Source organism: Gigantopelta aegis, chromosome 9 (assembly GCF_016097555.1).
Source record: "Gigantopelta aegis isolate Gae_Host chromosome 9, Gae_host_genome, whole genome shotgun sequence".
Taxonomy (NCBI): Eukaryota; Metazoa; Mollusca; class Gastropoda; order Neomphalida; family Peltospiridae; genus Gigantopelta; species Gigantopelta aegis.
This window is the reverse complement of record NC_054707.1, coordinates 5,746,848-5,760,843: the sequence shown is the minus strand read 5'-3', so window position 1 is coordinate 5,760,843 and position 13,996 is coordinate 5,746,848. Positions and strand designations below refer to the sequence as shown.

At 35.4% G+C, this 13,996-nt stretch overlaps 1 protein-coding gene across 2 annotated transcripts in view; it reads right to left on the bottom strand.

The window, feature by feature from the left end:
• Positions 1–13,996, bottom strand: part of LOC121380897 (formin-binding protein 4-like) — a 43,473-nt gene that overhangs the window by 17,401 nt on the left and 12,076 nt on the right. For both annotated transcript variants that reach the window (XM_041509922.1, XM_041509923.1), the window contains exons 4-11: positions 12,418–12,480; positions 10,357–10,493; positions 8,716–9,199; positions 6,995–7,193; positions 4,683–5,163; positions 3,085–3,244; positions 2,335–2,450; positions 1,026–1,130 (exon numbers count right to left, since the gene is read on the bottom strand). In XM_041509922.1, the coding sequence (XP_041365856.1) occupies positions 1,026–1,130; positions 2,335–2,450; positions 3,085–3,244; positions 4,683–5,163; positions 6,995–7,193; positions 8,716–9,199; positions 10,357–10,493; positions 12,418–12,480 (1,745 nt within the window). The remainder of the gene's footprint in view (positions 1–1,025; positions 1,131–2,334; positions 2,451–3,084; positions 3,245–4,682; positions 5,164–6,994; positions 7,194–8,715; positions 9,200–10,356; positions 10,494–12,417; positions 12,481–13,996) is intronic.

Genomic DNA, 13,996 nt, shown 5'->3' with positions numbered 1-13,996 from the left:
TTTGAAACTACTACAGTGAGGGAGAAATGTTTGTTTAATGACACCTCAGCACATTTCAAACTACAGTTTTTGGTGTCTAACATGATTATTTCAAAATTTGGTCGATCAAGTGCAAGAGGAAACATCTGCTGTCCCCATATAGACAAGAGATCTTTTATATCCACTTTCTCATATATATGACAGTATATACCCAGTGTTCGAGATTAAAATTTTGGGGCAGTATCCCAGTTGGATACTAACATTTCAAAATCTGGTATCCCACCTGAGAATTTAGTATTATATGGTATCCCGGTGGGATACTGGGTTCTTGAAGTCTGGTATCCAAAATTAAATTCTGGTATCCCCGGGATATCGGGATACTGTTATCTCGAACACTGTATACCACGACCTTTGATGTACCAACCGCGTCCACTGCAACTAATTGGACCTTAGGCGAAAACACTACCACTCCACTACATTACAGAGTAATTTTAAAGTTGGCTGTGGCATGTTATGTCCTTACTTTAAAATAAAGTGCCCTCCATGGTTAAGTTTGTTTTGTTTAATGACACCACTAGAGCACACTGATTTATTAATCATCTGCTATTAGATGTCAAACATCTGGTAATTTTAAAACAGTCTTAAGAGAGGAATCCCACTACATTTTTCCATTAGTAGCAACAGATCTTTTATATGCACCATCCCACAGACAGGATGGCACATACCATGGGCTTTGATATACCAGTTGTGGTGCACTCACTGGCTGGAATGAGAAATAGTCCATGGATTAAACTTTTCAATTATCAGCAAGGGATTTTTATATGCACCATCCTATAGACAGGATAGTACATACCACAGTCTTTTTACACCAGTTAAGGAGCACTTACAGGCTGGAATGAGAAAGAGCCCATTGATGGAGATCAATTCTCAATCGATTGTGTATCAGACAAGAGCTTCCAGTGGACTACGTCCCACCATACCGCTGTATCATAAAAAAACATCAAAAATATTAGTACATATATGTACATAATAAAAGCATTACCCACCTGCAATTCCAAGAGAAGAACTTGTAATCGGGATAAGCCTTTCTTGGTCACTTCGAGAAATTCCAGTTTTCCTAGAGCAATATTTGCCTGATCTTCGACTTCATCCTTTGGTGAAAGAATTAAAAAGATGGACATCAATTTCAAGTCTTATGAAACTACATTTAACTACAGAAGTGATGAAAAACGAAATGAGAAATACACTAAAATCAGTCCAAGACAAGTACACTACATGTACGGGGATTGATGAAAGAAAGGAAATTATTACCCATATGGTTAAAACTATCTTAGTTCATATCAATGTGTTACGTCCCACTAGAACGTCAAGAGGAACGTAACACTTCAATGTCACATGATAACTTCTTCAACTGGCACACTACAACCTTACTGGAACGATAACCAAACAGGACAAGCACTTGTTGCCTATGAAGAGACAAGGACTGGCATGTGAAGATGAACAGCGAATTAAGTAGAAAGACAGAAGCTTCCTGATCGGGAAGAAATAAAATGAAATTGTGTAATTTCGTGCACATTTTATATAGAGTTTTTTAAAACATGATTTTTTTGTGTGTAATTTGAGTGCCAAATAGTAAAAAAATTGAGGGTTCCATTTTTTTTTATCTGCCACCTTGAATATCTGGCAGTCATTTTTAAAAATAGTTACCTGAAATATCAAAAAATTTATTATTTGATATGTTAGAAAGTGTATGATTTTTGTGTAATTTTAAATAACAACAACAAAGAAATGTTTTATTTAATGACATACTCAACACATTTTATTTACGGTTATATGGTGTCAGACATATGGTTAAGGACCACACAGATATTGAGAGGAAACCCATTGTCGCCACTTCATGGGCTACTCTTTCCGATTAGCAGCAAGGGATCTTTTATATGCGCCATCCCACAGACAGGGTAGTACATACCACAGCCTTTGATATACCAGTCATGGTGCACTGGCTGGAACGAGAAACAGCACTTTACCACTGGGCCACGTCCCGCCCTTTGTGTAATTTGAGTGCCAAATAGTATAAAAAATAATGTTTAATTTTTGTATCAGCCATCTTGAAAATATGTTATGCAACAGTACATACAGTGTTAAAAGTTAAAGCTTGTTTTGTTTAATGACACCACTAGAGCACACTAAGTAATTAATCATCGGCTATTGGATGTTAAACATTTGGTAATTCTAACTCGTAGTAATCAGAGGAAACCCACTACATTTTTTCTAATGCAGAAAGGGATCTTTGATATGCACTTTCCCACAGATGTACAGTGTTACACTGACATGATTTATAACTGTAAGGCAAACCTTGATTTTAATCAGACTCGGTACTGGCGGAAGTTTCTCCTGAGATGTCTCGCTGGTAACAGAAGCATCTTTTTCAGACTGGCTGTCTTGTTCAGTCTCAGAATCATCTTCATCATCTTCATGATAATAAAAAACAACAACCCATAAAACAATGTCAAACCTAACAGAATATGTTATATATATAGCCCTTTCCAGCAGTGAACATCATTTTCTTACTATGGTATGCATTACAATCTGTTTATTTTTGATCTGATTGTTTCTGAAACTGCACACAAACACAGGTCAGCTTTTTGTTATTTCCAAAACAGGTCTACTTTTCTTTTTCTATCAAATGAAACTGAAATTATTCACACACCAAAAAATAAAGTTCATGGAGGCTGGAAAGGTTTATAGCGATAATTTTCAACAGCAAAAAGGTATGCATACAGAAAGTAGTTAATTCTGTTACAAAAGCAGAATCAAAATTATGAGTGACAACTGGTTTTATGACATGTGCATTTTTCATTGAAGAGTAACACGCAAAATTCCATGTAATTACTAAACATTACTACAATGCAATTAGTAACAATTAATTCATAGCAGGGCTTCGATATTCCAGTAATTAATATAAAAAATATATAACCCTGGCTTATACTTTAATTTACTTAATTTTTTCATATCTCATCTGAAATATTATTTACATCTTTTCACGTTGTCCTAAAAACAACATGCTTCAACATATCTTTTCGAAATATATTTTATAATACTGACCTGCTCCATAAGCCACAAGCTTCTTTCTTTTAGGTGAAGAAGGGGCAGGGACTTCAGAAATGTCTTTTTTATTCTCAGGTGATGACGGACGTTTCAGTTGAGATTCTTTACCTTTTGTTACTGATGTTGTGTCCTGATCTTCAAGACGCTGTAGTTCAGCCTACAGTAGAAAGTTAATCAGTTTATACACACATTCAGCTTTCACAAGACAATATTATAAACAATAGCAGGGAAATTATTACTATCATTATTTTATTTTTTAAACCTCCACAAACATTTACAACAGAAGGAAATAAAGGAAATGTTTTATTTAACGATGCACTCAACACATTTTATTTAGTTATATGGTGTCGGAATTTACAACAGATACAGAGACATCCCAAACATACATGTATATGGATGATGATAAGATGAATGGTAAAGCTGCAGTATTTTTATTTAGCTATGGGACTATGTGTGCATGACAGGGCCGTGTTCTAAACTCACAGCCATATCAGTTGAGTGGAGAAATTAATGTATATAAAACCCAAGATACATGTAACTATATACAGAATTTGAGAGCCAACACAGGCAGGCAAAGCAAGATAGAGGAATAAATATTTTAATGGCATACTAACACATTTTTATTTATATCATCAATAATGAGAGAGGAAACCTGCATCCATCACTCCATGGGCTACTATTTTCAATTAGCACTAAGGTATCATTTATATGAACCATCTGAAAACAGGATAGTACATACCACAACCTTTCATAAAGCAGCTGAGGAGAACTGGCTGGAACGAGAAATAACCCAATGGGCCTACCAACGAGGATCAATCCTAGATCGATCATGCATCAGACGAGTGCAGTACCCCAGGGCTACGTCTCACCCCAGGGGCAAAAGAAGTTGAAAAAACCCAGATTATTTGTTTAATGACATCTCTACACATTTTAAAGTAACACTTTTACCACAGACAGGACAGCACATACCACAATATTTGATGCACTAGACATAGGACACTGGTCAGGACATGGCGATGAAAATAGTGGGTCCAGCAAGGGGGTTTGATCCTATGACCAAAGCATCTCAGGCGAGCGCTCTACCAACTGAGCTAAATTCCCACCCATCCCCAGTTAAAGAGATCAATATATGCCAGTTTATACATTGTCAATTGTTGATTTTGAATTCTTGTGTCTTTCAGCCCGATATGCTTCTTACTCACTCAGGCGATGCAAGCAGCCAAATACCAAAACAAAGGTAATTTGCCCATTGGGCTATTTCTTGTTCCAGCTAATGCACGACTGGTATATCAAAGGCCATGGTATGTACGATCCTGACTGAGTGATGGTGCATATAAAAGATCCCTTGCTACTAATGGAAAAAATGCAACGGGTTTTCTCTAAGACTATATGTAAAAATTACCGACTGTTTGACATCCAGTAGCCAATGATTAATAAATCAATGTGCTCTAAATGGTATCATTAAACAAACTGTAACTTTATCGAAACTTTAACAAATAAATCCTCAAATTAGTAAAATGCAATACAGAAAAATAACATTTAAAAATGTGTTTGGAGTGAATTTGAACATGCCACAGTGACAACAAGCTAATTACCTTCTTTCTTTCCAGGGCCAGTTCCAGGGCACGGTCAATGTCATCTATGTCAAAGTCAACATCAACATCGTCATCATCAGCGGTCACCTCGGCCTTCCTTTCACTGGCTTTATCAGCATCGATGTTCTCTGTAACCGAAGACTTCTCCTTACTTCCGTGTTTTGATTCTCTGTCCTTGCTTTTTGTCTTGTGCTTGTGTTTGGAGGATTTCTGTGTCTTGTGTTCCGTGCTTGAGTCAGTCGTAGACTCGGTTCTTTCACTTTTTACCTTCTCACTCATCGAAATCTTGGACACACTTTTGATGTCTGTTTTCACTGATTCGTCTGCGGTTTGGGACTTGTGTTTGGACTTAGTTTTCGAACTGTCCGAATGCTCTTTGCTCTGATTAACAGTACCATGGACGTCCTCCTTGTCACTTGGTTTAGAAATGGATTTACTCTTTTGTTCTTCGGTTGTGTGATGTTTGTCTTCTGTCTTTTCACTGAAATGCAGAATTGAAATTTATATGCTTCCATCTGTGAACCTGCCAAACTGAATATCGTATTTCCCAATTCGCAAGTTGTAAAGAGCACTTGTTTTGTGAAATAATCCATGAACGTAACTTATGAACTGGGGTAGGATTTTGTCTCAATCTTTACAACTTGTGGAAAAAATCACAAATCATTCATGCAATAACGAGTTTGGAAGTGTGAGATTGGAATGACAGTGCAGACTGTCTATAAATCGCCTGAAAGCTTTCCACTTGGTGAAACTTTGTTCACAATTTGGAACTTGTGAATTCACGATATTCACAAGCACCAAATGAATGCAGCACAAGATCTGACAATTTTGGAAATTTATATTTTATAATGGTCATAAAAATAAAAGTATTTCTGACAATCCCAAGTACAAACAATTCTTTATTTCTCTACTGATAAATAATCTTACCCTTTTAGAGTAAGTTAACATTTTCTTTTTTGGTAAATAACTAATATTTACTTTTTTTTTCTTTTTTTCCTTCAGTGAGTTGCCCATTTCAACTATATGTTTTTACCCCACCAACCCAAACAAATAAAAGTATTTTATCATTTGGGCTTCATTTCTGTGGTTTTACATAACTATATACATTTTGTTACGGTAAATAATATTTCCATATACAGTGAAACCTGTTTAAACAGGACCCTAAACATACCAAAATCCTGTCAACACCAGCAAAATTTCACGGTCCCGAATTTGTTCTTATTAAAACCACATATTAAAAACCTGATAAAACCGGAATGTGTCCATTTCGGAAACCGGATTGATTTTTGGTTCAGAAATATAAAATCCTTAATTAATTAACCTGAACAAACTGACAATGCTGACCAGAATTTTTGCTGTTCCGCCATAGGTCACCAATTTCTGCGGTCTCAGCCGAGCTTAGCAGACAGTGTAATTAATGCTTGCTTGTTGTACTGTCTGGTGGTGCAAATTATTTTCATCTTCAGACATATCTCAGATACTCACACATTCGGGTTTTCACCTTTGATTTTTGGTCAGTGCACTATGATAATGAAATACTGACACACTGCGAGTAAAATGCTAGAAACAACTATAGGCCGTCCCACAGCGAACATCTTTTCTGTTCATGCTATGAAATTTACTAGAAGTTATTTATTTCTGAGCCGATTGTTTTAAAGATTGCATATAAAACTTGTATATTTTTGTTATTTCCAAAACACTTTTATTTTTATTTTTACGTCAAACCAAACTGAAATTATTTACAATTTGTTTTTGTGTAGGATGGGACCGACTATAAATTTAGAGTAAAATACACACACGTGACTTAATTTGCATTTTATATACTAAATACAAACAGAAAATGTTATCTTTTCTATAATAGAAATGAGAAATATGCACACTGAATTTTGCTAAGAAAGAACGAAAATGTCTCGGCCGTCATAGGCTAAATGTAGATGTGTCGAATTACCTGTCATTTTGCAACCTTAATTGTGGTAAAAATATTGGAATTGTTGTTGTTTTTATTTATGTTTTAATGTTGGTTCATAAATAAGAAAGATACATAACAAAATTGGAATATAGTGACATTATTATTAGTCCGACAGTCACATTCATTCGGCAATTCTCGGACTTGTTCGTTTAGTTACAAATTCGATACCGATGTCAAAGGAAATAACTCTGTATTCTAAAACTTGACTCTCTAAACAACGGATCTAGTCTAAACCGGATAAACATTAGGTTTCACTCTACTTATGCCAATGTATTTTCTTGTGTTGGGGTGTTGTTAGACATTCATTCATGTGTTATTCCAACAAACAAAAACAAAATTGTACCTTTTAATTTTCTTTTCTTTCAGTTTAGCTAGTTTCTCTGGTGGAATGCGTGCGATTCGTTCTTTGTATTCCTTGTAGAGCAGTAGGTACTGCGTGTACTCAGGCGGGATTTCCCATGTCACTTCGTTTGTCAGCATGTGCCAGTAGTAGTTGAACTGTGTGTGCTCATCCAAACACAGCTGCCACAACGAGATCGGTTCTAAAAGACAAAAGCAAAATTCCACGCAATTAAACGTCTCACCTACCATAAACAGATTTGGAGAATAATGAAATAATTTATGATGTAACATCCAGGATTAATCTACTAATTTAAAGATAGTAATCTCAGGTGCATATAGTTACAACACATGATCAGAAATAACTATACGGAATAAAGGTTAAAATAGACAAAGAAATAAGATATTATTTATTCATCATATAACCGATGTTCTAACAGCAACTAAAAAAAACGTTCTCTTCCAATGGACACCATGTTCGATTCAAGTTCCAATCTTGACTGCTCACAAGTGCTTGAAAAAAGCAAAGTCATTCAGAAGCAAAAGTGAAGTCATTCAGAAGCAAGAGCTTCTAAAATTCTTAACAATATGTCACAATTTTTATGTTTTAACTCTTAAAACCACTGACCCTAGTTTTTATGCTGTGTAAAACATGGCTATTACAGTGTTTTGTACTACAGTGACCCTAGTTTTTATGCTGTGTAAAACATGGCTATTACAGTGTTTTGTACTACAGTGATCCTAGTTTTTATGCTGTGTAAAACATGGCTATTACAGTGTTTTGTACTACAGTGATCCTAGTTTTTATGCTGTGTAAAACATGGCTATTACAGTGTTTTGTACTACAGTGACCCTAGTTTTATGCTGTGTAAAACATGGCTATTACAGTGTTCTGTACTACAGTGATCCTAGTTTTATGCTGTGTAAAACATGGCTATTACAGTGTTTTGTACTACAGTGAAGCTCCTCTAAACCGGACAGCTTTCGAACCAAGTAAAATATCTGGTTTTAAGAGGGATCCGGTTTAGAGAGGTTAATCTACGTATTGATTTTTTAAAAAGGACTGAAAAATGTCCAGTTTTGGGGGAATTCTGGTTTACAGAGGGTCCGGTTTTCACAGGTTTCACCGATTACATGCACCATTTTGCTTAAATCCTTATGTCTGACTGGCACCCTACGAGATTCATCTTTCATGCTGGGATGTTGCTAAATATTACCTAACAAACCGCTCAATCCTTATGTCTGACTGGCACCCTATGAGATTCATCTTTCATGCTGGGATGTCGCTAAATATTACCTAACAAACAGCTCAATCCTTATGTCTGACTGGCAGCCTATGAGATTCAACTTTGATGCTGGGATGTCGCTAAATATTACCTAAAAAACAGCTCAATTCTTATGTCTGTCTGGCAGCCTATGAGATTCAACTTTGATGCTGGGATGTCGCTAAATATTACCTAACAAACAGCTCAATTCTTATGTCTGTCTGGCAGCCTATGAGATTCATCTTTCATGCTAGGATGTCGCTAAATATTACCTAACAAACAGCTCAATCCTTGTCTGAGAGACACCCTATGAGACTCATCTTTCATGCTGGGATGTCACTAAATATTACCTAACAAACAGCTCAATCCTCATGTCTGACTGACACCCTATGAGATTCATCTTTCATGCTGGGATGTTGTTAAAAGAATCATTCATTCTATTCAATGATTCTAAACATACCATCTGGCAGCTCCTCCTCGTCGATCTCCACGGTCTTTTTACCGGCTTTCTCCACCACATCTACCACCATCCTCTCCTCCTGCCTATGCACAAACTCAGACTGGCCCTTCACAAACATCGACTTGTACTTGGAATGACTACCGCTGGAGTTCGTTTCACCAACATCACTCTTGTCGGACTTCCCAATGAACTCGGACTGTCCCTTCACGAACATTGACTTGTACTTTCCGTCCTTCTCGGGCGGCCCCACCACAACCGTGGGTTTGTGCTTGACGTCTCTCTCGGCAGGTTGCGGACTATCGACGTCCATCCGGTCGCTGTACGAGTCTGTATCACACTTTGAGTAAGATGAGCGGGTTTCTTCCTCCTCTTCCAGGAGAGAGGTTTTGTCGACAATCATATCCTTGCTGTCAGCACGTTGAGGACTCGCTCTCTGGTTTGAGCCATTACTTTCACTGGGAACGGTGGAAATGGCATCAATTTCCTGCACAAAATGAAATAATAAAGAAATTAGGCTTACTCAGGCCCAGATCTCTTGTTTAGATTTTGTTTGGTGATGTACAATGTATACTTTGAACAAAGAATATCACATGTAAGTAAATTACAATGTAATAACTTTAAAAATGGGTTGTGTCAGGGAAATTTGTGTAAGTACATGTAGATATTGTTTAAACGAATACAAAATCTGCAATCTCAGTGTTCCATTGATACATATTTATTTAGTATATCTACAACTAAATCTCAATTCTTCTTCTTATTATCATACTACAACAAATATAGTTGAAAGTACACATATTTCAGTTTCTTTTTTCCTTGAAATGTTCCATCTTCCGTAATGATGTAATTTTTTTAATGAAATAGATGCCAAACACATGTAAATTACACTCAGTACAACTAGTCGTAGACATAAACTTACAATGTTTTGTGAAATTGGCCCCAGGCTATTAGAAACCTGGGGTGGGGTGGCGGGGGGCAGCAGGGGATTCAGGCCACCCCCAATTGAGAATGACCAAAAAAGATTTAATTATTTTTTTACCAAAACTATACAAATAAAAGATAAAAATCTGGATTGTGTCCTCATCCCATTAGACCTCATCTCTTCGCTTCAGACATAATTCCTAGGGATATATAGATATTACGAAAATTACACACTATCATTAATCTATCTATGAAGCTTAAACACTGGAGTAAATCTACAATTAGTAACTAAATTCAGGGCTTCTAGATTATGGTAGCCCCACTCCCATGGCTAGTGATATTCAATGTTTGGCTAGTAAATAACTACTATTGCCATGCCGGACGGCTAGTGAAACATTTTGTGTCAAATGTTGCAGTTGTCTATTTTGTAAATATGAATATCCTGCCCACAACCCCCAAAGTTAGTGTTTTTGAGCTATATCTCTCTGTCTTTAGGCGACATATCTGATTTTTACTATTATTTTGTAAAATGTATTAACTTAAAGTAAAGTAAAGTAAGGCTAGTGAATTTTTAATCATGGCTAGTAAATGTTTTAAATCACTGATCCCATGGCTAGTGGATTTTATAAAAATTCTAGAAGCTCTGCTAAATTATCATCACATTTTGTGTGTCTATTAATCAATTCTTAAATGTCTTTTGTCCTTGTATATAAAACTACTAACAGCTAAAAAGTGGGCCACTTCATCGTCGATGACCGGGTCAATCTGACCGTCGGTCTGTTTGGATGGTTTTGTCGAGGGAGGCATCGGAATATCTGGTAAATCAAAGGGAACTGGTATGTGAGCTGGAGCAGGTGACACTGAATAAAGATAAAAGCATGTGAATATCAATAAACCAATATTCAACCACAATACACACAGCATAATGTAATTTATTAAAGGGATATTCCTGAGTTTGCTGCAATTTTAAAGATGTTATCGACTAACAGAGACTTTTAAACGATTGTAATTACATATCACATATATTTTTCTTCATAAAATATTAGTGGCTGTATATTAAACGTGTTTCTGATTATTCTAAAATTTGTACTAGGTTAAATTTCATTTATTTCCTAAAATATATTTTTTCGTACATATGAAATTATTTGAAGACAAAATCCAGATTGGGCTTCTAACAAATATTAAGACGACCAGAAACACATTGAAATATACAGACACTGATATTCTAAACAAGAAAATATATTTAATATGTAAGTTTAATCGTAGAAATATTTTATTAGTCGGAAACATCTTACAATGCAGCAAACTCGGGAATGTCCCTTTAACTGATCAGTTATAATTAGTCTTAACCAACTGATCAACTTTTTATTACAATAAAATATACCTACATACAATATATTAAAATCTAATCAGTTAGAATAATATCTGTATACTGATGGGAAATTATCTTGTGCATATATACATGTATGTTTAATGGTAACAAAGGGAAAATCTAATCATTTTCAAGAAATTATTTATTGGTCATTATAAACAATTATGGTGTTACCATTTTATGTTAAATTTCAACCATTTATAAGCATTGTAGTTGGTTTCAGACCATTTCACTTGGTGAACAGGAACTTCTTTGACTATTTCCCTCCCATTCCCATTCTCGACTGCAGACGAGACGTGCAAACTAATGTAAAAACACATTCTTGATTGAAAATTGAAGATTTGTAAAGGATGTATTCGTCGAAAATAACTGATAATACAGACTTTGATGTAGATGGATGGATTACTTGTTGTCGATTGAAAGTGAAAATAAACTGTCATAAACAATGACGTCATGGATCGTGTTCGTAGTGTTTTAAAAAGATATTTAAAAAATATTAATAAGTTCTTCTGTAAATTTTATTTTGGTAATTAGACTCACTAATAATTATGTCCTCTAAACTATGACACAAATCAAAATAGTCTTAAATTAGTAAGTTTTTTTACAATTTGAGGTTGAATAATGTAGTTTCAAAAGTACATATTTCACGTTGGAACCTACATGTAGGTCAATGATGACATTTTCTGGTTGTAAAGCTGGGTGGATAAGAGTTAACAAGTATGTATGAATGTGCAAGGTAGGAAGGATTTTAGTTATTCGGATCATACATATACAGCACTTCACATACGTTGTTTTCACTTCCTCTTTACTGCACAACTTTATTTTGCGCAAGAATATATACTACGAGACCACGTAGCGGTCGAGTGGTACGTTCTTTCGCAAAATAAACAAGTGCAATAAATAGGAAGCGACAACAACGTATGTAAAGTTCTGTATTTATTACCTACCTTCTTTTATTTTTTCCAAAAAACAGTTTCTAATTTAACGTCATAACAACACTTTGTTAAATCTATGATCAAAACTCCTTTCATGGATTCATTTAACGTTAAGAATCATACTCTGCGGCAGCCTTGTGTAATGTTTCAAATACGATATGATGTCATTTGTAAATCATATATGACGTAAGTAAATAAAAGGCACTAACTGCAGTAAAAAGTAAAAGGGAATTCCCCATTTAAAAGTTCCGGTCCAGATTGCACTTATGTGCGATACAGGATAAATTTATTACACGGTTTCAAAAGGCCTTTATCACCACATGTATATTAAGATTGAATAGGTATGTAATAAATACATGTGCTGCCATGTTCACAAAGCCATTTCACCTTTAATACATGTACCTACAGGGCACATCAGGGTTTGAATTTTACATGGGTACATGTGTAGCAGTTGCTCAAAGCACAGGTTTATCTTACCGTCTTCATTTTCAGTATCAGAATCAGGATAATCTCCCACCAAGTTTGTCACAAGGTTCCCATCTATAAAAATTAAAACAAATACATATATGTACAATATACAATATACATGTACATGTAGCTTCAATATATGCAAGAAAAGGAGTGAAAGACATGCCAGGACCTAGGGCCAATTTCACAAAACATTGTAAGTCAAGTTTTGCACTTAAATGTAAATTTACAACTTTTATTACTACATGTATTATAGTTCAATAAATATAGATAGAATAACACATAATTACTTTTCTTTTGTATTTAAATTTTTCATCTTCCATAATGATGTCATTTTCTGTGTAAAATAGATGTCAAACACATGTAAACGTATAACCAGTATAACTGGTAGTCGCATACTTATGTTGTTTTGTGAAATTGGCTACGTACATGACTTTAGATTGCAACAAGTCTGACGATATACACGTATGTCATATGGCCAAATTAAACAAGAATTCTGCAGAATTAAATGTATCGCCTACCATAAAAGTGTTTGTTGCACTGTTATGAATATCCATAGGTACAACTATAAACCAAATTTCATTGACCTAGTACATTGCCACCACCATCAGAAAAGTACATCTCGCCTTTTTACTTTGTAAAGACAACAAAAACTTATCAACTACTAAACTATTGTACCTCAAAGCCACTGAATTACAAATTATCTTAAAAGAATGCAATCTAATTAAAATTAGCTCCACTATTACATGTGCAGAGTATGACAAATATTTTGAAAAGTCACTAGCCACAGGGCTAGTGGGTTTGTGAAAACCACTAGCCCACCAAGATAAAGCACTAGCCCAAATTCTTGATCAATTATAACTGGATTTTTATCTAATTTTTGTAAGATTACACATTTACGAGTATAACAGTAAAATGAAACAAACACTTAAATTATGTTGTAACTTTCAGTTTTGTCGTGTTGTACGTTTGGTCTTTTGTCCAGTGTGATCCGTCGTTATTGTCCCGTTTTCGCTTTTGCCCACTCCCGGGGAAAATAATTGATTAAACTCATGGTTGGTATCTATAACCACTATCAAAATAATTAAATTTAAATGAGGGTACGACAGTGTGACGCACGGTAATAGATGGTTGAGTGTATTTGGTAGTGGGTTATGCTTTTAGGGTCAACTATTCATGTCGCCAGGAACGGTACTGCCAATTGCTCAAATACAGGGCATTATCCCATGTCAGACCGATATCAAAAGAATAGAACGGCGACATCTAATCCGTTGTTAATTGATGAACAAAAAAGGTATTATCTTGTATCGGCAGCTGTGAGACATTATCCAAACGTAATAGCCCAAGCCGAGTCATTGCATGTGCGGTTACCATTAAAGTAAATTGTTTTCCTGGTTGCCGATAACCATATGTAAGCGAAGTGTTAAATTAGAAAACAATAGGTAAATAAAACAAACACTGAAATTCAAAGCATGACTGGGGTTTACTTGATTGAGATTAACCTGTCGTCGCGATTGGTGATTTCCAAGTTAGCCTAAAACATAATTATGTGCGAGATTAACTACCACGTGACGTGTCCAACCAATCA